The sequence below is a fragment of the Cantharellus anzutake genome (genome assembly GCF_015039405.1).
Source record: "Cantharellus anzutake strain C23 chromosome Unknown EI90scaffold_21, whole genome shotgun sequence".
Taxonomy (NCBI): domain Eukaryota; kingdom Fungi; phylum Basidiomycota; class Agaricomycetes; order Cantharellales; family Hydnaceae; genus Cantharellus; species Cantharellus anzutake.
This window is the reverse complement of record NW_024066971.1, coordinates 594,213-617,627: the sequence shown is the minus strand read 5'-3', so window position 1 is coordinate 617,627 and position 23,415 is coordinate 594,213. Positions and strand designations below refer to the sequence as shown.

Genomic DNA, 23,415 nt, shown 5'->3' with positions numbered 1-23,415 from the left:
GAGGCTATCAGAGTTGACACCGAAATCGACGATAATCCCCGTTACGCCAAGTCCCAAAGGTTGGAAGTATTCGGCAGGTAGTGAGTCCGGAATCCGCTGCATCAACCGGTATATCGCAATGCCTGCCGTCAATTGACGAGTCTAACCCACCTGGAATAGGGTGTCCACTCGGCAGCAGAAGTCCTCAACTGAAGGTCCCCATACACAATTCATTTAGTGCACACCTCCAGATCTTAAGTGGCGCAACTCACAAAGAACAGGGTAAACAGAAGATGCACATAATACGCTCGCCGGTAACCCCCACGCAGCGCATAATCGGTTGCCTTCGTCCCGAGCCATCCGTTGGCGCCCGAGTAACCACAAGGCCCTATTGAAACTTTTTCTTCAAGTAAGGTCATAACAAGTTGAGACGCGGCAGGCAATGGAAATGAAGACACGAATGCCCTCTTTCCCTCCTAAGCGGTCGCCTCTTATAATAATTTTGGTTTTCGGAGAAGATGATTCTCTGCCACAACCATGTGCACCGCCATCCCCCTGCCGTTAGAAGCGGCAGAAGCCTGGTTCAGTCGAGTGAGCAGAGCTGCGTACCCATGGGTATACGGCCATCACATGGGTCCCGAGAAGCACTCTCAATACTTTCGCCTTCCAATCACAGGGAAGAAAACGAAAAGAAAAAAAAAATCGTCAAAGGATATGTGGCTGACGGCAAGTGCTGCTTCGCGACACGAGAAGACAACAAGTTGACACCGATAGCAGAAGTGACAGGTGTTGTTTGGACCAGCATGTGGTGCTGTTAAGCCCTGGGGGTTAATGACCCTAGTGGGTGTATAATAGGAACTAACCGCTATATATAAATGAAGTGTATAGAGCACAGTAACTCAGTAACTCTCGTTGAAGCACAGTTGTATCAAGGGGACAGGGCTGAGTAACGACTTATCTGATGAGTTCAGAGAGTGGATTAAGCAAAAAATCATTACGAGTGCGATGCGGACAGTTGAGTTCGGTTTGAAAGTAAGCATCCCGTGAATACTGACAGGTCCCCGACCTCCTATACAATCTCGGCTACAAGGCCTTCAGCATTCGCATCTCGAAAAGCAATGGGCCTGGCAGGGCTTGGTGGAGTCCTGTTTCTACGTCTCACGACTGTGATGGAAGAGTCCATTTGGGGAACACAGTGGGTCTTGATCCAGGCCCAAAAATTTTTGTGATAGACAAGAGAGTCTTCACCGAACTCAGGGAGGGGTCGGAAAGCTGGGGAAATGGAAATAGTGAATGTTATAGTGTAAATCATCCCTGACTCCGGAGACACGATCGCGTTTGGGAGCTCCCATATCGCACTGAAACGGCAGTGATCGTGAAACCAGCCAACCCAGGGTTTTATAGGGCGAAGCTTAAAACAGCTGAAGAGGACGCATGACTTCACCCTGATCCTGAGACCACTAGCGACCTCTGAGAGCCATGAGCATGAGTCGGAGGTGGCGAACACAGAGGGTGAACCAGTGAGCAGCATGGGACATTTGACACGATGTCGCGCCAGCCGGCGCATCGCAATGCCTAGTACGCATGTTCAGAGCCCAAATATTTGCACCAAGTGGCCTCTGGAAAGAGGAGGCGTACCAAGATAGACCACGGAGATGAAAAGGTTGACGAGAAGAGCGTGTATAAGCCAGGTTGACACCCAGCCAGAGTATAAAACGACCTGAGAATTAAGATTCCACGAAGGATGTGAAGATAGCAATTCAAGTCATGGGACAGATGTACTCACCGATAGTGAGCTAATGATATTGCGTAATAAAAATTTCCCTTATGATTCTCAGTACGCAGCAGTAAATTCAGACCAGGGAGCAACTCACAGAGACCAGCGTAAGCGGAGAGGCAATAGACATACATCACCAACCGGAAACATCCACGTCTCTCGTCAAAGCCAATAAGAGGATAACTTGGAGAGGCCACATTCGCAAGGACTCGAGTGAGACGGACAGTATTTGCGATCAGTCCCCACACAAAAGCAAGCCTCAACAGGCCACCTTTTAAGAGCCGTGACAGATGTTTCATCAACCCTTCAAGAGCTTCCAGGACTTCGTATTGGTCAATCTACTCACTAATGCCGCAACAGACTGGCACCACAACCGTAACATAATTAGCCCAGATCATGGGATTGCTTCTGGCACTATAGACGTCGAGTGCGGGAAACCACGCTATGATGGTTGTGTCGCAATGATCTCCGAGTCCGCCCATCAATCTGAAGCGGGTGATATTGTGTCCAAGACAGCTGCAACACAGGAGAAGGCTCTAGAGTCGTAGTGGGTATTACAAGACGAACGAGGTTTGAGAAGGGTTCGTACGCGTGTGCAGTCAAAGAAGGGTCAAGCCTGAAGGGTTGAAGAGAACGAGAGATTATAATCTGTGTGTTTATAGCAGGCTTCCATACACTATGGGAGGACCGTCCAGATTCAGGAAGGCCCATATGACCAGCGCGCACCTCAGTCATTGTCTCGCGCGGTCTGTCGTACTCATATCCCCTGTACACTGTACGCGTTGTGCTCGCATGTTGTTGCACACGAAGGGTTCTTTTTTCACACGCGCAAGCCCCGCTTGCGATTGCAGGCGCGCATGATTCTGGAAAACTCTCATGAATGAGATTAGTCCATACCCCAGCCCCATTAGTAGGACTACGCCGCAAATATCATGCATCGAACCACTGGGTAGGTGACCAGCTTCCATTGGAACAGATGAAACTACAATAACTGGCGGCGAAGAAATTTCGATTCCACCGCGCCAGGATCTGAGCCATTGCCTGATACGTGTAGACTCGCTCGTACCGGTACGTGCAATGAGCGAGCCATTCCTTGTCAGAGTCCCTAGATATTGGATGCCCCGGCACATTGGTTTGAACCACGTGGGCCTGACTGTTGGAAATGCAAAATCGGCGCCGTCATCCGACCGTCAATAATGTAATTATTAGCATTATTGACAGCAATGAATGCCTGAGATAGTTCCAATATCGTCGCAGATATTTGGGGGTCCGACCCTCATTCTCTGTGGATAAAGAGAGAGGATTTTTCTTTACTCCCTCTCCCTAGCTCAGATCTCTTGTGCGAGTCTGAGGTGAGGATTTCTTTATCATTTCTAAGACTAAGAATTATTCTGAATGTATTCATTGGTGCAGTCTGACGCGCCATAGCGTATTTAGATATTTTAAAACTGACGACGTTCATGACATGACGCTATCATCTGTCACCGTGTCACCGCGTTCGAATCTCGTTGCTTCCGTTCTTCACTTATTGGCCTTTGACCAGTGTTAGCTTTACAAGCTAATCTGGAACATGATCATCGTTGTTTCCCCCCTCCTGTCGACGCTTAAGCCCTGTAGAACGAGTGGACGCTCGGGTGGCGCTGAGACTAATTCCCCCATGGTAACTCATAACACCCTGTGGGGGTCGTTTTTCGTCCTAAGGCCTGCGTGCAGTGCCTCTTTGGTCTTCGAATATTTTTGAGCACCTTGGGGACGGCATGACCTTCCTCTCGTAATTCCTCGGCGCCGATCAGCCCTCATTCGTTGGCTGTACGCTTCTTCGCTTTCTTTTGTTAACCACAGGCAGAAACATGACGCTGCCCGGGCTCAACACTGGCAAAGACATCGAAGTTGGTGCCGCCGGCCACTAGGACCCGGCAGGTTCAGGAGCAAAAGTTCCCTGCTCTAGGGTGTTCCCGAGCGCTCCCGAGTGCCAGGGCACTTGAAAGCACCTGAGAGGAGCACTTCCTGACGCGGCGTCTATGATGGCCTCCGCCGAACCGAGGCGAGGACTCGAGAATGCATAGCCTGATACGGCCTTACGTATACAAGCTAGATTGCTGCTCAGCTGGAATACGCATCTTGTTGGAATCCAACGGCTACTTAGGGCGCAGTGGCCTTTGGATAAGGTGGCGTGGTCCAAACTTAACTTTTCTTCTTTGTTTAAACACCGCGCCTTTGGCGCTTGGATTACTCTTTGGCCTAGCGTACTACAGGCTAGGTCCTCAACACTTATCTATAAAATACTTGGCCTTTTCGCTACTTGCTGCCTCCCTCAGTTCGCTCAACGTGAACCTGAGTATTACTGCGATTAGTTATTATTTCTGAGCCCTGATGTCTGCCACTGATATCACCAACGACGCGGTTAAGTCGATCCAACCTCAACATTCAAAGGCTCGACAATGAAAATGCGAAACCTCGCGTGAATCACTACCACGACGGCTTCTGTTGATGAATGGCATGCCCACCTTGGACAGATTCAATCCTAGAGATGGTCCGAAGTGGTATGGCCAAGGGAATGGATATAGGAGAGAGTAAAGAGCCAACGAACTACTGCAAGGAATGTGAAATGTCCGGCCGCACTCGAACTCCCATCCATATAACAACCTCTGGGTGACAGTTTCGCCAACGGAGGATTCCGCTACCGCTACCGTATCACGTCCGGCGTCCCTGAGATCACCCAGCAGACAAATTAGAGAACGCCTCATTCTTAGCAGTTCCAGAGTGCGGAAGCCCTTCAATTGGGCCAATCACGTAGATGCCAATTGCAAATAGAGTGGATTGCCTCAGAACGGTAAGTAGATGTACAGCAGAGGCTTTCTAAGTAAGCGATAAGACAAGGAAGAGGAGGGTTCTATCTAAGGGAAAGGCATTGATCATTTTAAGTTAAAAACATGCCCGCTCGGAGGCAATGTTGATGCATTTGCCTCTCTATTTCAGTCCCTTGAGTCAAGATAACGCCCTAGTGGAGGGCATCGTTCCGGGGGTGGCAATTCATCTTCAGTTCTGCGCAAGACCCATCTGAACCCAGCATCCTCCCTAACACACAAAAAAAAGAAGCAGAAATCCAACTCGTCAGTACTTGCTTCCATGCAGTGCAAAATGTGGAGCCGCAGCGAGTTTATTCGCGCGTATATATATATAATCTTGAACCCACCTTGATGTATAAGACAACAGCCAGCGTTGGCCAAATCTGCTCGATGCCTTTTCTACCTGGAGCACCCTCCCAGGACTTTGGTGGTAATGAACCAGGAGGAGCATCTTCCTTCTGGCGTAGTGTGAACGTATCGAAAACTTGAAGAATACGGATCATCACTGTATACAGACGAGAGAGAGAGAGAGAGGAGAATTCAATGAGTGATTCGCCAAAACACAAAAGAGAGAAAGACACCAATGAAGGAAGCAATGATACGTACTGATGCTTGATTCGATGTATGCGAACTCCTGAAAATGTTCGGGATAGTCGTCAGCTCAAGTCCACAGATGACAGTGTTTTTTTGATATCGTAAATCATGTATTTCTTACCTGACCAGGACAGATCCTCGGTCCAGCGCCAAACGGATAAATATGAGGTCTCTGCACCCGCTGCGTCTCATCCTTATCGATCCAACGATCAGGAACGAACTCTTCCGCATCCTCACCCCACACGTCCTTCTTTCGATGCAAAGGGAACGTAAGGTAGCAAACCCGTTTTTCACTTCCTGGAATGTAGTACGGCTTCCCACCCGATTGCTTATCGCCGGGTACGAGGCAGGCCGATTTGGAACTTCGAGCGTTCATGGGAGCTGGAGGGAAGAGGCGCAACGATTCGTTGAGAACGGCACGCACTTAGAAATCGTAATGTGGGCAAAAAAAAAAATCGATCAATCAATCAGAAGGGAGGACGGAAACACAACAAGAAACTCACAAAGTGGCATTTTCCGCATGTCGTCAAAAGTGGGGGGTCCGCTTGGAACGATCGATACGACTTCCTTGCGCAACTTGGCGAGTATTTCAGGATGCAAGGAGAGTAGGTAGACGGTAAATGTCAACATAGAAGCTGTAGTATCTCGAGCCGCTATGAGGAGATTGAACAACTGCGCAAAACATGACACTTTAGCATTTTGACAAAAAGAAAGAAAAAAACTCACCCCATCACGGATCACTTTAACATCGCTCACCGCATCCGCCAAATGATCCACAAAGTTCCCATCCTGAACGTCACACTTCTTACCCCCCCTCAACTTCTTATTATTCAACGCCTTGTGAACAAGCGGCAAAACGAACCGGTCCACAACCTTGTTATACCCTACCGTCTCATCTTTCCAAAACTCCCGAATCGCCCACCACCTCCCACTGATACTCCGAATCGCGATGATCTCCTGAAGCTTATCGAACGCGAGGACCAGTTCTCCGTAAGGGCCCTGATCGAGTTCGGTCGCATTGGCCTTGAGCCCAACGCTGCTTGGAACTGGGAGTGGTCGGTCCAGAGTGTTGAAATCCTTGGAACCAAACAGGAATTCGCCAGCCGCGTCCATGGTGAAACGTCGGAATAAATCCTGAACGTCAATGGATAGACCTTGTTGAGCTCGCTCGTGAATGAGGGCTACGCTCTTTTCGACGTAGTGATCTAGGAGGTTAAGGTCCCGGACGCGCTCTTTGCCTGCATAAAATTTAAAGGCGGGGGGGAGAGTCAAAGAGCAGTTCTGGAAATACCCAAGCGATGACGTCGTTCACTTACCAAAAAAAGGTCGCATCACTGCTCTATGAGTTTTAGCCTCAGCACCATCACTTGCGAAAATACCCTCTCCGAGCAATCCATGAAGCCTATCGAGACCAAATAAAAAAAAGTGAATTTTTGTGAAATGTAATGGTCGAAGAAACGTGCAGAGGGATGAAAGGAAAGGAATCTCACAAAGAGCGAAGTTCATATCCCTTATGGAAGGTTTCGAAGGTTTGCGCCAACACGGCTTGGGTGACGGTATGACTCCGAGTGACATAGACATCTGTCCACAACGCTCCAAAATTGATCGTGTCATTATCTCCGAAAAACTGCTCCATGGCCTCAGTAAAGTAGCTTTCCCCGATTTGATCCAACATGCTTAAGATCCCATGCGTGATGGAAGGAAAAGAAGGAAATCAATTCTCCATACTTACAGTTCGAATGTCGTGCGTGACACATACCGTTTGCCGAGATCAAGGTTGCCAGGCCATTTACCTTTGACTCTAGGAATGAAAACCGCCCCCAGCTTCTTGGCCTCTCGTCGGCCTTTCCACTGCCCATATTTATCCCATGTCCACAAGTATACCAGGACCAGGAAGTACTGCCAAAGACCTCGAGTGAAGTAACCACCGAGAAGCTTCGCAGGAACGAGGTAGTAAAGTATGGCGAAGGATACGAGATTCGGTGGTCCAAAGAGCTTCACGCATTCAATGGCGAGGTCCAGACGATAGTTTAGTTTGAACCCAGACGGCATTGGTATGAGCCACAGCTGGGGTATGGATCAATCAAGAGTCAAGGGGAGAAATCCAACACGTATTGGCCTTGCTTGCAGAGTTTAAGAGAAAACCCGAAGCTTCTAAAGTTACAGCGGAAGCGCAAGGACCCTGATGATTGGAAAATTGATAGGACTAATACTCCCGGCAACAGGTACCCCCTCCCTTCCGAAAGTTTCAATAATTCCACTTTTCGCGCATTTGGAAACTGATTGGATCGAGAAGGTTTCCGTAAGGGTCCTTGAGATGCCACTGAAATGCCAAGGCTACCTTCACCTGCAAGTTTTTAGTGAGCAAGGTATGGGTCCATAATTTCCTAACCGCAGGACGAGATTCATGGACCCTGCGATTGTGGCATAGGAAGCAGGTCCCCGCGAGACAGCTGCAGGTGACTAGTTCTTGTTGAATAGTCAAAAGGTGGCAGTGTAGCCGAAATCAGCTGCGACTTGCAACAGCTTCAATTGACATGGACAGAAACGCTGAGGTTTGATTACAAGTCCCAGTAAGTTGTCAACGGTGTCCGTGCATTTCCTGCACAATTACGGTTGAGTCTCTACGGTTGTTGTCCTGGCGGAAGTATATGACCGAATTTAATGGTACGCAATTGTCTCTCTTACCCACGTGTAGTTTAATAGACCCTGCACTTAGTTTGGCGGATGTTGCAAATAATGTCAAAATCTCAATTCGATTTTTGCCGATAAATAGCGAATGGGCAGAACTTGACGAACACATACAACAAGTTGGGCTGACTCTGTCAGAGCGCCATAGCTGAGCATGCCACCTTCGTACGTTGATCCGTACGGAAAAAGGACAACTGGGTGGGGAATAGAAAAGAAAACAGACAGATTAGAAGCAACACGCAAACGAAGGAGAGAAGTGATTGATCAGCAAATATTTATATAAAATGTCCTGCCTTCTTGGTGCATTCAATCAAGCAATGCTCAGCGCTTACTTTAGACGACTCTTAGCTGGTTCTGTAGCCACGCCTTCTGTCACCTAGCTGAAGGGATTGTCACTGTTGGCAGTTTCTCAATTCAGCTTGCTTCTCACGGGCACACTTGGAATCCGGAAGTCTTCCCTCCCACGCTTGCACTTTCATTTGCGGAAGGACCCACTTCGGTGGTTCCGTGGCCCAAAAATGCAGGGTTACTGTCCGCCATGACGGACGCCCTCGCAAATTTGCTCCTAACGACCCTTATCTTGACGTGCGTCAGTGTCAGAACTTCGGAACTTGCAGTCGTCCATTGTCCAGCTAATAGAATTAGGTTCAAGCTCAGTAGATAGCATCACCACGACTACGTCGGGCAACGTGAATGTCGATCGGTTCCACCCAGTTTGGACAAGGACTGGGCCCTTGCCGCAGCAAGTGAATCCAGTTGAACTGCCTTGAGGGCGGAGTTTGAATGCAGTTGTCAATTGTGGAAGGATGACGGGTGTCTAAGGACCAGTCGGACTTTCGGGCGGGAGCTCTTCATGCAACAGAGCCGCATTCGGCTCACGCCAGGACGGTTTGCGGTTTACGGTTTGTAATCGTCATCATGGCAGTACCAATTCATCAACTACGCGCAAGATCCCAACACCCCTCCCTTAATCAACAAAGAACTTTTTTTCGGATTAACACTGGGCATTAAGTGGAAACATTCAGAAAAAAGAGGATTCTGAACAAGAAGCTAGCTGCGACACACACTGACGTTTGCTTCGTTATACGTGCTAACTCCTGTGAGGAGGGAGTGTGGACACGCCGTTAGCCAGCTCCTACAAACGACCAAGGTGAACTGATGATTTTAAATTTTAACTGACCCGTGGTCCAGCGCACTAAACCTAATAACACCGCATAGTGGAACGGACAATAGCACCGTGGAAAATGTCTCGAAAATGAGGGAAATTGTTTCAAGACCAACTAGAGAGATAGTTCGTGAACATACATGTATTATTATAAAGTCGATCTAAGTTATAAGCGTGCAAATTAACCAATGAAGGGCGAAAACCACTGGCACATGAATGACTGCATTGATAATAAGTGGGAAAACGAGATGGAAAACATCATCGGAATACTAGCAATTTGAGATCATCCTGTAACGGAAGGTCAAAAAATGCATGTAAGCATGGATCAACCAGAATGAGATGCAAGCCTGACTCACGATGCAGGAGACCACCAAAATGTAACGGCCTAAACACACAATTCACCGATCAATCCAGCTACACACCAGGCAAAGGGAGAATACACACCAGTATAACATATAAACTTAGTAATATCAGGCCCTCCAACCAATTACTCCTGCCGTCACTTATGGCAAACGCAACAGTGAGAACAGCTAGGAAAAGAACGATGCTCTCAAAGGGATCAAAGAGGAATGTGAGAGTTTTCTCTATGATCCACGCGAGAACGACGAGAAATCTAGCGGAAAAGGTAACTCAGTTAGCATGCCAACCATACCTCCCATCAAGGGGGTAGAACCACTCGGCGCACGGAATGACGAGGAGGGCAATCTGCATTGAGGATCCAACGGCCACACCCATCGAAACATCTAACCTATCCCTCACAGAACCGGACACAGCAGTAATGAGTTCCCTGGTATCCCCCAACAATGGCAGAAGAATGAGACCTGTCCATTCCTCGGAGATGTAACCCGATTGCGTTAGCCCATCGGTAGAGCTAACGAGGAACACAGTGGTGATAGCCATAAGCTGCGAAGAGGAAGAGCTGTTGTACTCAGAGAGGAGAAAGAAGAAACGGTCCGACGCAAAAACCCACGAAAGTCACTAAGTCACTATGACCAAAAGTCCAAACGCGACCACCACAGTCAACTGTGGAGTCTCCTCATCTTCAGCCGAAGTCCCTACGCCCTTTTCTGCATCCACGTTTCCATCCTGAACGGCAGTGCTGGTGCCTTCTGCTCTATTCGATTGCACTCCTTGCTCTTCTGTGGAGTTCAACCCAGTGCCATCACTACCCGTATTCTTCGCCACCGGAAATCGGGCTCGGGACTTGCCATCACTGGGAGGATACAATATCGAAGGGGAACAATTGTTCACGTCCTTCTCATTGAAGAGGTGCGCGTGCGACCAGAGCTGGAAAATCAAGTACGAGATGTAACTGCAATATTACAATTAGCTGAACTCCATGGCTGAATCGTGACGGAGTGAGCTGCTGACATAACCAAAAGGATGATAGCAACCCCATGACTGGTACGAAGTACATCACTCTGCCGCTCACTATCTTGGAGGTTCTGGGTAGTTGTCACCTTGAATGCGGCTATTTATTCATCAACCACCAAAAAGGACAAATGAAATACAGGGGTATCAGTAATATATCATCATCCAGTCGACAGAGAAACCTTTGAGACAACGCACCGGGAATAAGGATAGCAGTAACACTTAAAACCAATAATGAAACATTGAGCTGCGCCGGTTTCTGCATAAATCCCTACTTGGCAAAGCGGGTGCCGCCCACGAAGAAGCACATGCCGAGGACCAGAAGCAGGTTCGACAAGATCGAGCCTACCGACGCCGTAGCCATCCCCAAACGATCAGTTTACATCCAACAAAGGAAGAGGAAACATACAGGAACTTTGGACAACGCGTAATTTGCATTGTCTATCGTACGGCAAAAGATGTCAAGGATTTGTGGCATCTACGTGGGAATCAATATTGGATCCAGGGGGCGAGGATGTCTGACCAATAAAAACTTACACCAACAAGCAACTCAACAACATTGCGCACTACCCAAATGTGCCGTTGACGGTCGTCAGACCAACGCATCTAAAAAGTCGAAACAAGCTGCTCACGCGTGACATGCAACAGACCGGCAAGAGTTTGTCCAACTCGTATGGCGAGTTCCTCCGTCCCGAAAGAGAGGAGCTCAGCAAGAGGTAGTATCGCCAGGTAAGCGACTGGTTGCACGCGGATTGAAAGGGGAAACCAGAGTATGAAAAAAAAAACGGGGTCGGAAGGCCAAGTCCACAGATGAATGGTTGCGCCAGGAAGTTGACGCATATCGGAACACGCGGTAGTGGCAACCAATCCGAAGACGGGAATTTGGAAACCAAGAGCCGCGAGATACAACGCGAACCCAAATAGTCATTTAAAACGTGGAAGTAAGAAAGGCATGTTGGTGGTGGCAACAGAGGTTGCTTCCAAGAATGTAAGACGTACTGACGAAGATGACGGTATCATTAGATGACTTTTCGTGGTCCAGAGAAAAATGGAGGGCCCACTTGGGGGTAAGCCGATATCAGTTAGGTACTTAAATCTGGAGTGGTGAAGTCAGAGAGATACGTACAGAGATGGGGATGAAGATGAGAAGAGGGTTGAGCCCTACATAGCAAGATGAACGCAGATCATCAAAAATGAGTGATGGGCCGCCGCGGCGAATCGGGATCAAATTGTGAGAATTGAACTGAAGCGAGCGGCGAGCTCACATGAGGCGAAAACGATTGCCTTCAAACTGTCCATCGTGGTAGGTTCCTCCCCAAGCTTCTTCTCTAGCACCAAAAGTGAGCTCATCACACGACTTGCTGTGGACCTCCCTGTGTCATGCGAAGTGAGGGGGGGCGATCTCTTGCACTGGTGGGAGCGTCTCCCCCATCTTGGCCATAAGTGAGATATGTACGCCTCCTTGGACTGTCCAGTCCGGTCCTAGTGTTTTCAACGACGCCCATTGGGGAAACAGTGGGAACGGCGAGTTCTTCGCTACTACTATTGCTGCTACTATTGCTGCTGCGAGGTTCGGAGGCAGGGGCATTGTTGGCCAGACCTGTGACTTCCCTTGCAAATAACTCTGTGGGACGTTGTAAGTTCATACTTTAGCGTCATCAAACCTGTGATCACTGTAGTTACGGACCTGATGCATCAGTCGGCATGGTGAGGAATTACAGGGAGTTGAGGGACGAGGCTGTGGAAGGAGAGCGAAGAAAAAGAGTGAGGAGTGAACCCGCCTTGGTCGTGACTCAAACACGGGGCACCCAATGATGCCTATGTAATTGCCCCGAGGAGACGCGCAAATAGGCGCAAGCGCCAATCACAGAAGCACAAGCCAACTTCCAAATGGCACACCCCCACCGTGTCCGAGCCGACCGGTACCGATAGTGCAACTGAATCATTTTATCTCTCAACCACATAGCTAGCTAGCATTGTTATTCTGTGGGCATCAAAGCGAATTGCTGTGCAGCTGCTGTCATGAGCTTGCATGGGAGTCGCATGTGCACATTATCGGTGGAAGGACATGCAGCAATTCCCACGGAATGGAAACTAGCCTCGTTCTGCGTTTTTGCAACTCCCTGAGGCGCGCGCGCTCAGGAAGCCTCTTGGGGGTCCACTGCTTCCTTCTTTTCTTCATTCGGGATGGATGAATAAGCAAGGAGGAACCACTTGAATCAAACTCGGACACGCGCTTACTTACGTACACAATTCCGCACTGAGGGGCTCTATATATGTGCTCAAGCTATCGTTAAATATTCCTTGGACACAAAATCGCAAACGATGATAAGAAAACGGCATATGGTTGAGTCTCTGTGGTTGTGACCTGGCGGTGTATGACCGAATTTAATGATACGCAATTATCTCGTGCCACACATGCAGTTTATGTAATAGTCCCTTGGCGGAACCGATTCCATGTCAGTGTCACACAAAATCTCGATTCGATTAATTTTTTGCTGGTAAATAAACATATAATAAGATTAGGCTGACTAGGCTGTCAGAGCGCGGCTACAAGTCATAGCTGAGCATGCCACCTTCGTACGTTGCATGGTCCGTATGGAAAAAGGACAACTGGATGGGGAATAGAAAAGAAAATAGTTGAAGAAGCAACACGCAAACGAAGGAGAAAAGTGATCGGTCAGAAAGTCCAGCAAATATTTAAAAATGGCCTTGCCTTCTTGGTGCATTCAATCAAGTCATGCTCAGCTCACTTGGTGGCGCTTAGACAATTCTTAGCTTCTGTAGCCCCAGAAGACCTTCTGTCACCGAGCTAAAGGGGGTGGGGGGTGGTAATCGTAACACTCGGAATTCGGAAGTTTTGCCTCCCACGCTTGCACTTTCATTTGCGGAAGGAACCCACTTCGGTAGTTCCGTGGCTGAAAATGCAGGGGTTACTCCAGAGTCCAGACCGTCCGGGTCCGGGTCCGGCATCCGGCGAGTTGCTCGTGAGTCCCGACCTCGGATAGCCACGGAAGGGGATTTTAGCGTTCCAACGGGTAAAATCCTGCCAGACACGTGCAGGTACTTCTCTAAAAAGCTGGGGCGAGTTACTGTTGGAAATGCAACAATCGGCCCTGTCCATCCGACTGTCAATATTAACTGTCAATAATGTGATTATTGGCATCATTGACAGCTAATATCGTCTCAATCATTGGACGATATTTGGGGTTCGACCCTATTATAGGGCCCTGTATAATTTGTTTTTCTTACTCCCCCCCCTCCCTCAGATCTCTTGTACAGAGTCTGGCACTCGTACTTCGATTGGCTGCCTCGCTTTACGGGTCACACGACCTGTTCTCACGCACTCCCGATCCTTCTGGAGCACAGAGACAGAGTGCGCACAGGAGCAAATCTGAGGCCTCCTTTCCTTCTTTATATACACCGCATGAGGGTTCTACCCCCAAAATCGCAGACAGAAATATTGGATAAGAAACGGCAAGGTAGTAGGATCTACAAAAAGGTTTCTAGGTCTCGGTTTGTAGCAATAGAAAGAAACAAGGTAGCCCAGGCAAAAGGGACCAACAACAGACCCGGTTCGAAGTTAAAAAAAGAAAAAAAAAAAAACGCAAAGCCATTAGTGATATCTAATGCGCTTTTGCCTCTATCATCGTTGGGTTCAAAATATACAATGCCTTTGGCAGTCACCCAGCCACTCATCTAACTGTCATTCTGCGCGAGACCCATCTGGACCCAGACTCCTCCCTATATCGGAGGGGGTAAAAAGAGAAAAAAAAAAGATAATCGTAAGCGTTCGTACAAATCACAACGTCGTTTGCGTGTATCTTTTTTTTTTTTTTTTTTTTAAAATCTGGCTCACCTTGATAGACAAGACAACAGCCAACGTTGGCCAAATCTCCTCGATACCTTTCCGGCCTGGAGCTCCCCTCCATGACTTGGGCGGTAACGAACTGGGAGGGGCGTCTTCCCTCTGGCGCAATGCGAACTTGTCGAAGATTTGAAACATACGGATCAACACTGTGCACGCACACACGGAGGAAGAAAAAAGAAAAAAAAAAAGTTAAGCGAGTCACCGTGGAGGATGCGATGATACATACTAAGGCTGGCTTCAATATATGCGAATTCCTAAGGAGGGGAAAAAAAAAAAAGAGAAAAAAAAAAGAAAAGACATCATTAGCACACTCGATCCCCAACAGAATAACAAGAGCGAATCGCTTCCTTACCTGACCAGGACAGATCCTCGGTCCACCCCCAAACGCAAAAAGCTGAGGCTTGGGCGTACGCTGCGCCGCCTTATCCCCATCGACCCAACGTTCGGGTACGAACTGATCGGCATTATCACCCCATATGTCCTTGTTCGAATGTAAAGCGAGGGCAATGTAGCAAACCCGTTTCTCAGCTGGAACGTAGATGGGTTTCCCACCCGTTCGTTGATCTCCGGGTATCAAGGTGGCCGTTTTGGAAGTACGAGCGTTCAGGGGGTTTGGTGGGAAAAGGCGCAATGCTTCGTTTAGAATGCCACGGACTTTTTTTTTTTTTTTTTTTGGAGGTGTTGGGTGTTGTTGAAGTTGAAATGATCAGTGTCATCCTTTCCATTTTTCAAAAAAAAAATTGATCGACACTCACGATATACCATTTTCCGTATGTCATCATAGGTAGGAGTACCAACGGGAAGATGTGTCATGACTTCTTCGCGTGCCTTGACCACAACTTCAGGATGCAAGGATAGGAGGTAGAGCGTGGCGGCGAGCGTAACAGCCGTAGTGCCTTGAGAGGCTACGAGGACGTTGTACAACTTTGCATGTACATTAACATACGATGGGCAGGAAAGACGGAAAACAATATCCGTGGGGGCTTACCTCATCACGAATCTCCTTAATGTCGGTCGTCGCATCCACCAAATGATCGATAAAGTCACCTTCCTGAATATCACACTTCTTATCCCCCCTCAACTTTTTATTCTCCAAAGCCTTTATGACGAGAGGGAGAAGGAAACTATCGGCGATCTTGCTATGCTTCCTCGTCTTATTCGTCCAAAACTCTTGCAGAGCCCACCACTTGCCACTGATACCCCGAATGGCGGTGATCTCCTGAAGCCTATCGAACGCTTGAACCAATTCTCCATAGGGACCTCGAGCGGAAGCTTCCCATCCTGCGACATCACCTTTACCGGGAAAAGCGAGGGGTTGATCGAGAGTGTTGAAATCCTTGGAACCAAAGAGGAATTCGCCCGCTGCGTCCATGGTGAAACGTCCGAACAAATCTTGAACGTCGATGGATAGACCTTGTGTAGCTCGTTCCTGCATGAGAGCGAGAGCCTTGTCGACGTAACGGTCTATGGTGTTGAAGTCACGAACGCGGTCTTTGCCTGTGTTCATGATGATGATGATTATAATAAGCAACCTGGAACCCACCCTAGCAAGAAAGTCATCACGTACTGAAGAAAGGCCGCATTACTGCTCTGTGAGCCTTAGCACGAGCGCCGTCAGACGCGAAGATACCCTGTCCGAGCATTCCATAGAACCTAGTAAAATAAAAAAAAAAAAAAAGTATTGAGGCGGAGTATTCGGGACAGTGGGGGGATATGAACACATAAAGGAAACACTTACGCAGAGCGAAGTTCACTGCCTTTCTGGAAGTTTTCAAACGTCTGCGTCAGCACAGTTTGGGCGACGGCAGGGTTCCGAGAAACGTAAACATCCGTCCAGAACACTCCAAAGTTGATCGTTTCGTTATCGCCGAAGAATTGTTCCAAACTCTCAGACATGTATCCCTCCCTCATTCCATTTAACATGCTTTTTTTTTTTTTTTTTTTGTTTGCGTGAGGAACACTCCATAACCAAAATAGTGGGGGGAAGTAAAAACATACGTTATACCTAGGTCAAGGTTACCAAGCCATTTCCCTTTGACTCTAGGGAGGTAAACTGCGCTCATCCTCTCAGCCTCTCGACGACCTTTCCATTGCTCGAATTGATCCCATAGGAGCCAAAACACTGCGATGATCCAATAATGCCAGCAAGCTTGGTAAAAGAAACCACCAACAATCGACGGAGGGAGGATGCGATGAACTATCACGTAAGAGGCGAAAGCTGGAGGGGCAAGGGCCTTTGCGATATCTACGACGATGCCGAGACGATAGTTTCGTTCGAAGATTGTGGCCATGTTTGCTGTTGGATGAGGATGGATGAGGGAAAGATTCCAAGCGTGTGCAACTTGGTTTTGGAGAGATTTAAGAACGCCCCTGCAAGGTGTTCGAAGATGGGCTGCCAGAGGAATGATAGGATTAGTTCGCCCGCCTGGAACAGACTTCTGGCCATTCAGACAAGGCGGAAATAGATTAGGGTTCTGTAAAGCGCCATTGATACCGGATGCAGGGCCTTTTGGAATAACATATTTTTAGCCCTGCGGAACGGAGGTGAGTTTCCGGTCATGTGAAATAGAATGTGACCACGTGATTCGATTAAATACATTGAGGAAGCCACATGTCATTCCCCACTGGCACCGCGGAAAGGCTTCCTATGCTGCATAAACCCTGCAACAAAAATCACCTGATTGACCAGCGTGTGACGCCATGAATCATAAACAACCATATCATCGAGTAAATCAAGCAAGGCATACACATTGTATGCCGCATCAAGGTTGGTCTCTCTATCTCTTGCATGCGCTGTGACAAAGGCTCAGTTGACAATTTGAAATTCCACTTACGGGCCGGACCGATTAATCCGCAACAAGATGGGGTAACAACAAAATGCCGAACATACGTAATCCCGGGGTGTCAATTCAATCACTGAAAAGGCAAGGATCGGATCGGCGTTGGGGAATACAAAAGAGGCACAAAGAAGCAATTACGCAAATTGGGGTCGGTGTCAGTTGCCCCCATCTCATAAACTTTGGCGATATTGTTTTGCGCCGCAATCGGCGTATCATTGATCAGTACTCCTTTGCGCGGTACTAGTTTGGTCATGATAGAAAAGTGCCAAAATTACCATTCTAGCTATTGTCCGGAAGAGAACCGCACCCTACCTGGGCCCCAATATATTTATGTACGTACACCATCCACCACTGATCGACTGACAAAGCGAAGCATATACGGAGAAGGGAACGGCGGGCGCGGGCGGGGGGCGTTGTGACACCGGAACAATCAGTCACTACGATAACCTTACTGTAAGGTTCGCGCGTAAGACCACAGTGTGCACAAAGAAAAAACAAACTAGACGGTTGCGAGTAGAGGATCCGATCGATTGAGAAATCCACACGGCGGATCTCCCGGAGTGTTGAGCGATCCAGAGAAAGTAGATCTATGACGACCTTCGCCCAAGGATGATGGCAGTTCAGGTCCCACCGGATATTACACATGGCACTTTGGTGTACCTGTTGCATAGATTTCACCAAGGCGGAATCGAGATGCTATTCTCCTAGCTCCAAGCACAACATCATCAAGACCGACGTTGGCGACACGTGCTTCAGACAGGTTGAGTCGCGACCCAATCCTTTTTCCGCTTTATAGAGTGATGTGTGGACGGGCGATGTGGAACAGCTGAAATTTCGAGGGTGGGGCGCAAACCGCGTTTAGCGCCGACCTCCTGTAATTTGCAAATACTCCTCCGAAAAACCATTTTCCCGGTGTTGTAATGTATTCATTATACTGGTTGCCCGTAAAAAGAGAGAGAGAAGAAGAAGAAAGAGATGTGATAACAGAGGTTTTACAACCATGCATGTTGGATCAAAAATGCCCTTCCCCCGAGCGAGAGCGCCTCCATGAGTACTCTGGCGAGCCGAGCACGATCCTGGAGGAACATCTTACTTTTGTTGGCGTAAGGTGAAGACCTCGCGTACAGGTCAACCGTTGTCGTGCAAGAGAGAAACGTCATGCAGAGAGACATCACTGAGAATTTTAAATTTTGGGGCGAGAACTCGGCCCAAGTGCGAAAAACACGGATGAGAGATATGATACGCGGTTATATGTTTACTTCGTTACATATGCTTATCCAGCTGGGCACGTCGATCGCTCTCGCTGTAGATTCAGGCGCCAGTGATGAGATTCATGGTGAACGTTGAAGTTGCCCCGCGGGTTTATCCGCAGCGTGGCCCCCCCCCTCTGACATGATCAATGAACACTGCACTTTCCACTCTTTCCCACAACTTCTACCGACTTGCTGCCTGACCCGACAAACATGTAACCAGATGGGCCACCAACCAAAGCGCCTTACCATGTGTACTGATACGTTAACTCTGGTGTAACGAACCGAGAAAGTAATTCAAACAAGATAGAATTGTGGCTTGGGGACGCGGTCTCCTTATATCAGTGGCAAGACCGCAAGATCCATATTATTTAAGGCGTCTTATGAGACTGGAAAATCATTGTTCTGCAGGTGAAGCAGCTTCAATAGCAACGGTCTCAGGGGTCCTCGTTCAGGACCCACACAGTCAAAGCTGCTTCACTGGAGTTGTCGAGAATTAACTGATGGTCTATGTTGCCGGGGAAATCAACCTTCATCATATTATTTCTCGATTCCCCTTTTGATCTTTACATACTCGCGGCCTTGCACCAATGGCGACCGTCGCTCGAACGATACTATCGCCTTGATCGTAGACTCGTGTGAAGGCCCTCTCACCTCACCTGCTGTCGTCTCTTACGTGGCAGTATCCTTCCTCGGGGCACTGGTTGGTGGATGCCTTTCCCAAGCTTTCTGGCATTATTATTTCCAGGTGATTGCAGCATACTGGATAATATGGGAAATCAATAAGCCCCGCCGGGAAGCTGAGAACGCTAAGAGCCGTTATCATCCCTAGACTGAAAAAGGGGGGAAAAATGGCCTGGAAAAACACCTTGGCATTGGTTTGCGGTACGCATGCATATTCACGATATTTCGAACGATGGTCAATGGAGAACTGATTCGTTTTCCCTCTCCATCACGGAAAGCTTAGTAGCTGAATTCGGGGAAGGATACCTCTCTGAGTGCATAGAACAAATCCCTCTGGGATATTAAATAAATGAAACAGTTTATTTTGGGCGGTGTTCTAGATGGACGTCCATGTTACCCAAAGTCGTCCTGCCGCCGCCATCGCCTAAAAAGCTATTCATCCTATCGCGAAACCTTTGAAAACTTTTCAGAAAGGAAGTAAACTCCGTTCCGCGTATGTTTCCTTCCTATGACTGGTCCCCCGACTATGTACTCGAAATCCTCCTTATTAGTTTTTTTTTGAATGCTTGGACAGGCTATTTTCGTATCTGACGGACCCCTTTTTCGGTAAGACATCATCATGTTGGGGACAAAGGGCGCGTCCGAGACCTTGACACCATACACCGCTACGCCGAAAAGTCTCTCGCTCTCATGTTTGACCGAGTTCAATCATACAGGGTCTATCTATCAACGTCCAAGACTTATTTGGACGTTTCGCCATGGACGCAGCGGGACACTCTCGACACCAACCACTTCCACTTCCAGGCACAGGCAATGGAGAGCGCGATGCAAGGACCCGTTCGGAGAATTGGTACAAGCGTTTGATAACCTTCAAGAGATCATCGTCCTTCGTGATATCAATGGAAGGTGATGGGCCCTTCGGGAGTGTTTGGATGGATACTACGATGAAGCATGGAAAGAATGCTGATCGTTTCCTTATACTGCTGGTCATGAAGGCTCTAGAGGATAAAAAATGCGATATTTTGTGGATGCGACGAGTTGACATTAAGGCAATTCGTGATGAGGCAAGTTTCATAGGTTTTTTTTTTCGCCGAAAGATTGAGGTTTCACGTATATGTAGTTATCCAATGTTCTCGTTCGTGTGTCTTTTGTCCCCTGCCTCGGCAATAACAGGATAAATTAACGCTGATTGTTAACCCATACTAGTACGTACCGTCCTGAATGAAGCATTGCGACTCTTTCCCCCAAGTCCACTGAACGCTCGAACTTCCAAAAAGGGGCCCCCTACACCGAAGGAAGGACATATTGAGGGATCAATTCGTCCCTGAACGAGGGATTGATGACGACAAGACGAAGCACACGCCGAGACCTCATTTTTTTCGCGTTTGGCGGTGGACCAAGAATCTGACCCGGTCAGGTAAGATCGATTTTACGGTTAAATCTTTGCTCCAAGCTCTGTTATCGAGCTAATGACATCTCGACATTCCCTTCTCGGGAATTCGCGTATATTGAAGCAAACCCCAGTACGTATCATCGCATCCTTCATCAGATGCTTCTTCGTTGGTGGTCTTGCGACTCACCGATCAAATTCTTTGTTCGGTGTGTCCAGTGGTGATCCGCCTCCTTCGAGTTTATGACGCGCTTACATTGCAGCAGAAAGAAGAGGCTCCTCCTAGTTCATTACCACCAAAGTTGTGGGAAGGAGTTAAAAGGCACCGAGCAAATTTGACCGACGCTAGCCGTCGTCTTGTGGATCAAGCTGAGGGGGATACATACGCGACGCCGCACCTTCCATAGCGTAAGGAAACGCTTACGATTCGGACTCCTCGTACCTTTTTTCTGGTTTAGGGAGGATGTTGGGTTCAGATGGGTCTCGCGCAGAACTAAACATACGTGTTCCGGAGAAGATTACTCCGACAGTGAGAGGCATTCCTCCAAGGCGCCACCTATTTTAATAGAGGCACATGCATCACAGGCATTGTACATGTGGTGTAATTTTGGCGGTCTGTGTCTTTGCCTTGTTTGGTTGCGACGACTGCTAGAAACTTCAGCTGTAGATCTACTTGGCACTCCTATCCAACATGGATCCTCTTCTAATGATGGCTTTGAGCCCTCCAATACGGTTGGTGTGAAACAATTGCTAAGAGTCAGGTGTGTCCGATTGCCCGATCAAGCCCTGGGGCTTGGGATCGGACATTTGTCAAGGAACGCTGACAGTACAAATCATCACGCTGATCTGGAGCCTCAGTTGGGGGAGGGGATAGAGCCTTGCTGACCTAGGATAACGTCGAGCTAAATTGACATTAAATATTTTTGACGACCTCCATCAAATCGAGACGGGCGTTGAAGATACAGGCCAGTGACGAGCCTGTAACTGCTGCATTCCCTTTCGTCAACCAGCATACCTGCTACCAATTGCCAAGTTCGACTCCACTTCAGCCGTAACTAAAGCTTACTATACTAGCATGTGTGCCTGGGGTGGTGACACAGGAAACGTACACCAGTCAGGCTGCCATCCAGAGAGTTGTTCGCCGGATGCGATGCTACTGCGCCCTTTGTAATTCGTTGCATGTATCATAGCAGATCGACACTATATGTCAAATGATGAGATCATATTTTACCCATGAATACACCAACGGACGACGAACAAAATGAGGGTCCACGCAAATCATTACTCGCTCTATAAGATTCTATCACAAGCACCACGCTCCACACCGAAATCAGAGAGTGACGTGTGGCCACCTCAGACAGACTTCTTCAACTTCAACGCCGTCTCCATCATGATGGTTTGCATTTGGTGTGATGGCGCAGCTGGTAGCACACCAGTATTGGCTGACATGTCGGGTGAAGGCGACACCGCCCCAGTTTCTTCAGCACTTGTCCACAATTAACGCCACACAACCCGGGTGGCGCAGCAGCCATCCATCCGGACGACAACATCACCGTTGCGTTCGGCCTTAACGCCCTCACCCGAACATCCATTTTCGGCTTCGCTTATATCCTAGGCTCGATACGAACTCAGCACTCGCGTCGAGAATGGTGCAACCAAGAGCAACAGGAGCATGATTCCGACTCTCTTACAGCGATCATTTCCGATAGTAAGCCGGATGACTGGTACCCTTTCGGGCTCGACAGTGAGAGTGATTGAGTTTCTATCCCCCATCACTACGTTTCCTCAGGCTCGATATCCAGGGCCTGGCTGATCATGCGGCGGAAATAGTGGGTGGAAATTAACCGTTTACAAAACTGTGCCATTCGGTGGGGCGATCCACTTCGCATTGGCCTTTAATTTCGCTGTCCCTTACCATAGTTGTTGTTGATATCAGATTTGTTACCCCGCGGTCGCATTAACACAACGTGGAGTGTCATCGGGTGACGGTGCTTCCTCGCCATACTAGTTGGAAGCCCGTCATTATCAATACGTAAGGCAAATAGACCAATATATTCGGCCAACTCCGCTACAAGCGCAGGCTTCAGTCACGTGTTCGAGGATGCTATTTTCGATCTTCGTTCGATGAATATTGGATGTTGAAATCCATGCATCCAACTCACGGGTTCTGTGTACGCAAGTGAGCAGTCTCCAGATTCAATGAGAACCATAGACATTTACCCCGCCAGACACTACCTCTATTCAACGGGTGTTTGATGTCACCTACGTCCTTGAGCTCGCTTTCACTCGGTCCTTCATGATTGATTACCCTTCCTCTTAACACGGTCAGTGAACATTCACAGATTTAGTCAATCTCCATCACTGTAAACGGTCTCAAGCTAGGTCGTGCTTTTTGATCGGTGCACGCGTACATCCTTAATCGTATCAGGCTAAGATTCAATGGCGAAAGGCCAACTAATACAGGATTAGGGTGGAACAATGGTGCGAGTCGATGTTTGCACAAGCTATAAGAAGTGATGGGGAAGAAGATCCAAATTATAGAATTATGGGCCGACAGGTTCACTCAGCACTACTTTGATCTGGACTCTCTTCGTCCGATTCCAACCCATCAAGGCCACGTATCAACTTGTGCTGCTCCTGCCCCCTCATTCTCTTGAACTTGACCGCAAATCGCTGATAATCCTCATCAAAGTCGACGATGTAGCCTTTGGCGAACAGCTTTCTTTTGCGTTTTGCCAGCCTTGAACGAACCCCGATCAGGATATCTAAGGTCACGATGAGCGGGTAGACAGCAGCTGCTTACTGCGCTTCGCTTTCTGTGATCTGAGGTTTTGGAAGGATCTTGCTATTGGCATGTCTCTTCCGCTTCGGTGGCCATACAGCGCCACTGGATGCAGGCGAGGCATCATCAAGCTTCCTACCACGCCTCCTATCACTCTAAGATCGAACAAGTG

The 23,415-nt window shown here is 48.3% G+C and overlaps 5 protein-coding genes across 5 annotated transcripts; all 5 read right to left on the bottom strand.

The window, feature by feature from the left end:
- Positions 1 to 960: 960 nt before the first annotated feature.
- On the bottom strand, positions 961 to 2,362 carry EI90DRAFT_908856 (uncharacterized protein). Its single transcript, XM_039068229.1, has 5 exons — positions 2,103 to 2,362; positions 1,854 to 2,027; positions 1,766 to 1,803; positions 1,618 to 1,699; positions 961 to 1,554 (listed from the first exon to the last, which is right to left on the bottom strand). Exons 1-5 carry the CDS (start codon positions 2,236 to 2,238, stop codon positions 1,049 to 1,051), a joined length of 936 nt encoding a protein of 311 aa, XP_038916535.1. The 5' UTR covers positions 2,239 to 2,362; the 3' UTR covers positions 961 to 1,048.
- Positions 2,363 to 4,916: 2,554 nt separating this feature from the next.
- Positions 4,917 to 7,251, bottom strand: EI90DRAFT_2919015 (uncharacterized protein; the record flags this gene model as incomplete). The annotated part of the gene is made up of 8 exons (XM_039054681.1): positions 4,917 to 5,110; positions 5,212 to 5,239; positions 5,321 to 5,622; positions 5,703 to 5,871; positions 5,926 to 6,437; positions 6,516 to 6,601; positions 6,690 to 6,875; positions 6,959 to 7,251. 8 exons carry the CDS (start codon positions 7,249 to 7,251, stop codon positions 4,917 to 4,919), a joined length of 1,770 nt encoding a protein of 589 aa, XP_038916534.1.
- A 1,985-nt stretch (positions 7,252 to 9,236) lies between these two features.
- EI90DRAFT_3145521 (Sodium/calcium exchanger protein-domain-containing protein) lies at positions 9,237 to 12,014 on the bottom strand (the record flags this gene model as incomplete). The annotated part of the gene is made up of 10 exons (XM_039065302.1): positions 9,237 to 9,260; positions 9,500 to 9,668; positions 9,741 to 9,958; positions 10,043 to 10,367; positions 10,427 to 10,526; positions 10,625 to 10,697; positions 10,964 to 10,992; positions 11,059 to 11,163; positions 11,426 to 11,486; positions 11,883 to 12,014. 10 exons carry the CDS (start codon positions 12,012 to 12,014, stop codon positions 9,237 to 9,239), a joined length of 1,236 nt encoding a protein of 411 aa, XP_038916533.1.
- A 943-nt stretch (positions 12,015 to 12,957) lies between these two features.
- On the bottom strand, positions 12,958 to 13,254 carry EI90DRAFT_3056137 (uncharacterized protein; the record flags this gene model as incomplete). Its single annotated transcript, XM_039060210.1, has 1 exon — positions 12,958 to 13,254. The coding sequence occupies exon 1, from the start codon at positions 13,153 to 13,155 to the stop codon at positions 12,958 to 12,960; it is 198 nt and encodes a 65-aa protein (XP_038916532.1). The 5' UTR covers positions 13,156 to 13,254.
- Positions 13,255 to 13,871: 617 nt separating this feature from the next.
- On the bottom strand, positions 13,872 to 16,791 carry EI90DRAFT_3056134 (cytochrome P450). The gene is made up of 9 exons (XM_039060209.1): positions 16,296 to 16,791; positions 16,036 to 16,221; positions 15,865 to 15,950; positions 15,286 to 15,794; positions 15,053 to 15,221; positions 14,650 to 14,951; positions 14,524 to 14,551; positions 14,286 to 14,443; positions 13,872 to 14,170 (listed from the first exon to the last, which is right to left on the bottom strand). The coding sequence occupies exons 1-9, from the start codon at positions 16,586 to 16,588 to the stop codon at positions 14,126 to 14,128; spliced, it is 1,776 nt and encodes a 591-aa protein (XP_038916531.1). The 5' UTR covers positions 16,589 to 16,791; the 3' UTR covers positions 13,872 to 14,125.
- Between the last annotated feature and the right edge of the window lie 6,624 nt (positions 16,792 to 23,415).

Coding starts and splice junctions, on each gene's coding strand:
- EI90DRAFT_908856 (XM_039068229.1), bottom strand. CDS start 2,238: ATGGGCGGACTCGGAGATCATTGCGACACAACCATCATAGCGTGGTTT. Junction 1,804..1,853: donor CTCCGCTTACGCTGGTCTCT/GTGAGTTGCTCC, acceptor GAGAATCATAAG/GGAAATTTTTATTACGCAAT. Junction 1,700..1,765: donor ATATCATTAGCTCACTATCG/GTGAGTACATCT, acceptor CTTAATTCTCAG/GTCGTTTTATACTCTGGCTG.
- EI90DRAFT_3056134 (XM_039060209.1), bottom strand. CDS start 16,588: ATGGCCACAATCTTCGAACGAAACTATCGTCTCGGCATCGTCGTAGAT. Junction 15,951..16,035: donor GGCAGTGAACTTCGCTCTGC/GTAAGTGTTTCC, acceptor TTATTTTACTAG/GTTCTATGGAATGCTCGGAC. Junction 14,552..14,649: donor CGAGGATCTGTCCTGGTCAG/GTAAGGAAGCGA, acceptor TCCCCTCCTTAG/GAATTCGCATATATTGAAGC.